We start from the raw sequence: 5,773 nt of genomic DNA on the forward strand, positions 1-5,773 counted from the left end.
CGGGTCTCCCCGGTCCACGTAGACCTCGGGATCCACCCGCCCTCGCCCCAGCCCGCCTGAGTCCCCCCCTCCCCGTGTCTTCCCAGGGCAAGGGCGCGGAGGAAACGTACTGGCTGGTGGGCAGACGCGGCTTCAACAAGCCTATCCCCAAACCGCCAGACCTGCATCCGGGGTGAGGAGCCGTCATCCGCTGGCGGGCGAGCTCCGAGCGAAGGGCGCGGCCTTTCTCCTTGCCCCTGGCCCCGTGCCTGACCCCGCCAAGTAGCAAGACCTGGGCCCTGCCCTCCCAACTCCCATTTCCGACCCCTGAGGCCGCCCTCCCCCTGCAGGGCCAGCAACCACGGCATCAACCTGCATGAGATACCTCCCGAGCGGCGCCAGAAGCTGGAGAGGGCGAGGCCGGGCCTGTTCCCGGGAAAGTGACGCCCGGCTGGGACAGGTGCTGCCCCTTGGCTCCCTCACCCCAGGGTCCAGGGGCTGCACACCTCTGGGAGATGCCTCCCGGGGACTGGCGCCTCTTTCCGAGCTCAAGGACCAGCCCTGCCTGCAACTTCCCATCCAAGCCAGTGGGCCTGGTTTCTCTCTGCCTTAGGGAGGCCAGGCTGGTTCCTAAACCCAGAGCTTTCCCCTGGGAGGCGAGCACCAGCCACACAGATTCTGGTAGGGTAGGTCTGGAGTGGTCCAGGAACTCAGGCTTGGGAATCCCAGTAACCATGACCTTCTGTGACCTCTCCTCTGACCCCTCTGCAATAACCAGCCCTCCACCTCCACAGGCTGTGCCCTGCTCAAGAGACAGAACTCTAGTGGACAACATTCACCAGAGGACAGATGACTGCAGAAGCCCTTCCGGCCCCCACCAGCCTTCAAGAAACTCTGACCCATGACCCTCCCCTTCCTGGGTGAACCCTCATGATTCCTTCCCACGATTTCCTCTGACACACTCCTCTCCCCTCAGGTTACCCCCAGGAGGTCCTCGTCCTGACAGTTGCTGCTATAGGTGACCAAATCTGCCTACTACCCACCGGTGGCTTCTGTGCAGCTTTTCGTCAAAGGATTCTGGGCCTTTGAAGATCTGGTTGCCAACCAGCTGTGTGACCTTGGGAAGGTCTCGTCCCTCTCCGGGCTTGGGTTCCCCTCATTGGTGAAGTGCGGAGTGGCCTAGGTGGTGTCCACACCCCTGGCTCTGACGGCTGGGTTTTAGAATGGTTGGCCTTGGCATACAGGGCACTGGGCATGTGACCTCCAGCCCCAGTGACCCTGAGACCAGCAGGTTGTTGAGATGTTGAGATGTGGGGGGCGGTCTCCACTTTCCAGGGCTTCTTAAGGCACCAGGAAGGAGGTTCTGGGATTTGATGCCCCAACCCCAGAGAAGGTGACCTCCTGTCCCACCAGAGTAGGGGATGTCACACAGGCTGAGGATGTGAGGGTTTCTGTTTAGCCTCAAGCGTCAGTCCCTACTCCATCCCCACCAGTCAGGAACTGGCTCCTGCACTTGTGGGCATAACCACATAACTTGCCTAAGTGCAGAGAAAAGCTTGCTTCAAGGCGCTGGAGAAAGAAAAGCAAACCAACTGCACCAAACCTTTACTCACCAGAACACCCAAGGGATGGTAGTGTTCTCAGCTTAACTGGCAGCCAACCCCATGCTGGCAAGTCCCTGCTGAAGCGTCTTTTGTGGAACTCTGATGTTCAGAGCATGGGCCTCGGCATGTCTGACTGGGTGTCCTTCCCCATCGCTGCAGACCGTGATAGAATTTAGCAGGTGCGGCGGGCACCCAGGCTGCCACTCTAAGTAGTGAGCATCCAGCCCCTGGAAGTATGCAAGTAGAACTGGAGACATTGACCAAGGACATAGCCAGAGGGAATTCCTAGGTGGAAGGATGAACTAAATCCTCAATATGCAAAGTGTGGTTGGTGGACCAGCAGCAGTGACATCACCTTGGAGTTAGTTAGAAATGCAGAATCTCAGGCCCATGGAACTAAATGATCCTGGGATCCCTAATATTTCAGAATCTCTTAGATATTCTAAAAACCAGGCTAGAAACTAGCCTGAGACTTGTTCTGATTGGCCAATGGGGTGATTTTTATTTTGTTTGAGTTAACATTTTAAAATCAAGAGATACCACATTCAGCCCTAGCCGGTTTGGCTCAGTGGATAGAGCATCAGCCTGTGGACTGAAGAGTCCTGGGTTCAATTCCGGTCAAGGGCTTGTGAGCCCGAGTTGCAGGCTCTTGCATGCTCGATCCCCAGGGGGATTCTCTTTCATCATTGATGTTTCTATCTCTCTCTTCCTCTCTCTCTTCCTCTCCGAATCAATAAAAATGTATCTTTAAAAAGGAGATACCACATTTAAAAATATATATACCAAATTTCTCTCTCCTCTGAAATTAAAAGCCCTGCAGAAGGGCAACTGCTGACTTTCTGCTGGAGCTAAAGAGCAACCGTTCCTCAATCCGGGCTTCACTCTTCAGTTCTCACGGTCCCCATCACTCCCTGTCGACTCCCAGACACCAAGACTCTCTGAGCATCTCTCCTGCACCTGGCTGGCGCCTGCAGGCATTTGATCTCAGGACTCCTGGAGTAACGAGTGTTAGGATTGCAAGTGCTCCTGGAAGTTGCTTTGTCTGATTTGTAAAATCCTTGAAATCCACAAGCTTAGTGGTCGTACCCTCCTTCCTAAAGGTAGAAAAATCTAAAGTCCAGCACTTGTAGGTTCTGGTTACTCAAGGTGGTGCTGCTATAGTGAGTAATTTAGTGCATTTTTAAAACACACACATTTTAAACAGAGTTTGGAGATGATGAATTAAAGATTTTGTAAAAACCTTGATACGCACACAAAATATTTTTAAAATTATGTACATTTTAAAACATCTCTCTTCAGATTTTCTCTGTACTTAGGTCCCAGGGATTGAGGGCAGATTCTGCATTGCTGGTGCTGGACCTGACAGTGTGGATTTTGCTCTCACTCCCCTGCCTCTTCCCTCCCTTCCCACCCCACCGCACCCTCTCCTTCCTCTCTCCCCGCTGTGAGGGGCCTGGGTAGCTAATGGCCTGTGACTAAGTGAAGCCTCAGGGAAGAGTTGAGCTGGGATTGGTGCAGGGGGATTAGTGTGGGTTGGCTGGGGCAGTGCATTCCCTAGAGGAGGAGGAGGAGAGGAGGAGGAGGAAGGAGGAGGAGGAGGAGGAGGAGGAGGAGGAGTCCAAACCTAGGTAGAAGTGGTGCAGACAGGGCTGAGCAGGTCCCTTTCCACCCTCAACTCAGCCTTGTTATCTGTCCTGTCCTCAGATAGGGCAGCTTGGGGACCACCCACCCCAGAGCTCACAGAGCTAGTGGAAGAAGAGAAGGGGGAAACAATTAAGCCTGTCTCCTCTTTGCCCCTCAAGCCCTCTTTCTCTATCCCTGACTCTCCCTCTCCCGGGCTCCCTGTCTACCTGCCTCTAGGCTCCTCTTTCTCTGTCCCCAGGTCCCCTTTCTGCCTGGCAGTGGATCCCTGCCTTTCTCTGCAGTTTCCCCATTTCTGTGGAACCATTTTTCCTGGACCCAGTCAATATCCTGTAGCTCTGCTACCCCCTGACTCCAGTCCTCTCCACCTACTTACTCCCTCCTGTTGTTCCTAGAACCAGGGCAACTCTTAGCCCAGAGAGCACCTGGCTTGGTCATTAGGCACGCCCCGCCTTCAGATGTGCTCACACTACCTCTGCCAGCTGGTCTGTGCCAGGAGCCCACACTTGGGACTGTCTCCCCTTTGCAATGGCTCTGTAACCAGGACCAGTGATGGCCAACGCAGGGACCTCCCGCAGCTGCTGCTCCTGGGGTCTGGGCCCTGCTCCCCATCCCCTCCTGCAGTAGACACAGACACCCCCTTTAGGGGATCGGTGAGGCTGCATTGTGGGGCTTTGCTCACTGGATCCTCTGGGCTGTGCGCTGTGGGCATCAGGCCAAGTGCAGTGGTGTTGGGTTCGGGGGTGGGGTTTGGGGTTGAAATAAAGGTGTGCTTTCTTCCATTTCATGTTGTGTGGGCCTTTGGCCTGGGTGGTCTGAACACCCCATCCCCGGAATGTTCAAACCTGGCATTGTTAGGGCGGGCTTCAGATAGAGGTGAACCCCAGATATAGCATAGGCAGGGGGAGGTGAGCCAACAACAACGCCCCCCAGAAACTCCTCTGCTCAGGGCGTCTGCTCTGAGGGGACCAAGCAGGAAGCCTCCGGCCTTTTAGGCTTATAGAAAAGATCAGGGTGTCTGAGGCTCTGGAAATGGGTGGTGTGGCCTCATCCCTTGGTCACAGATAAGAGGGAGGAAGGGAGAGACGGGCAGAGCTTGCCTGTGGCCATGACACATGACCCATGACCTATGAAGGCCAGAGGCCAAGACTGAAGGAACAGAGCCCCCAAATGGGGAAGTTGAGGTCCATGGGTCGCTGGGCAGGACCTCGCCAACAACCCACATTCCACCTCTGACCCCTCAAGAGCCTGCCACTGACATGAGAGCAGGAGAGACCAGCCCAAAGCCACCAATGTGTGACCAGCCCATTGGTTATCCATTTCCTTTTGAGCCCAGCTGTCCCGGCCTCGGGCCTACTGTTTCTGACATGATGACTCATAATGGACATGGGTTGTTCTGCCTTCCCAGCACCCATCCTGCTGAACGGTGGGCAAACATGCCTGCCTCATTCTCAGTCCCTGTGGAGCTGGTGGAACCGACCCCAGACCTCCCCTCCAGTCCTGCCCAACCCATCCCTTTGGCTGCAGGCCTTGCTTGAAGCACAGGCAGGTGACCTGGACCAGGGAAAATAAGCTCAGTGCTGAGACGCTCCTGGAAGCCAAGCGAAAAAGTTGTCTCTTTTCTCTGGGGCTGCTGAGAGGATGGGACACTGAGTGGTCTTGCCGCCACAAAGATAAGGAGCAGAACTGACAGATGGGCAGACACCCACTCTGGCTGTTCGGGTACCGCGGGCTCACAAGTTGTTTTCTTTGCTTAAGCCAGATTGAATTGGTTTTTGTGTTGTTGTTTTTCGTTGTTGTTCTTTGTAGTCAAGATTGTCCTGACAGACAGTCCTCAAAAAAATTACGGAATGCAGTGGGGGCTATACTGGTTTAACATGAAAGAAAAGAGAAAAATGCTGGGCTGGGAGGGAGGAGGAGAGTGCAGGAGAATGATGGAGAGAGCAGTCGAGAGAACAGGCTCTGAGCCAGCCGGACCTTCTCTGTGCTGTGACTGTCCATGTAGGGGAACCTAACCCAGCAAGAGGTTAGGACAGTGATGGCGAACCTTGTGAGCTCGGCGTGTCAGCATTTTGAAAAACCTTAACTTAACTCTGGTGCCGTGTCACATATAGAAATTTTTTGATATTTGCAACCATAGTAAAACAAAGATTTATATTTTTGATATTTATTTTACATATTTAAATGCCATTTAACAAAGAAAATCAACCAAAAAAATGAGTGTCATAGGTTCGCCATCACTGGGTTAGGACCTGGGGTGAGAAAATGCACACAGCCTTTTTGCCTTGTCAGGAGTCTTGTGCTGACTCAGCATTTAGAAGGTGGAGGAATATTTCTGGGTCCTGCCTGGAAGGAGGACATGCAAATGAGAGTGTGAATGGTCTCTAGTCTCAGCACAGCGCCTGCTGTCAACAATAAGTCAGTGGTTCTCAACCTGTGGGTCGCGACCCCTTTGGCGGTCGAATGACCTTTTCACAGGGGTCGCCTAAGACCATCCTGCATATCAGATATTTACATTACGATTCATAACAGTAGCAACATTACAGTTA

At 53.6% G+C, this 5,773-nt stretch overlaps 1 protein-coding gene across 1 annotated transcript in view; it reads left to right on the forward strand.

Annotated features, from left to right (window-relative positions):
- Positions 1-2,147, forward strand: part of GUCY2D (guanylate cyclase 2D, membrane (retina-specific)) — a gene marked incomplete at its 5' end in the record, with an annotated part of 15,684 nt that extends 13,537 nt beyond the window's left edge. Inside the window, 3 exons of the mRNA XM_005878842.2 lie at positions 23-172; positions 330-439; positions 956-2,147. Of these exons, the coding sequence (XP_005878904.1) occupies positions 23-172; positions 330-423 (244 nt within the window). The remainder of the gene's footprint in view (positions 1-22; positions 173-329; positions 440-955) is intronic.
- Positions 2,148-5,773: the final 3,626 nt, after the last annotated feature.

This window comes from Myotis brandtii, unplaced genomic scaffold (assembly GCF_000412655.1).
Source record: "Myotis brandtii unplaced genomic scaffold, ASM41265v1 scaffold573, whole genome shotgun sequence".
Taxonomy (NCBI): domain Eukaryota; kingdom Metazoa; phylum Chordata; class Mammalia; order Chiroptera; family Vespertilionidae; genus Myotis; species Myotis brandtii.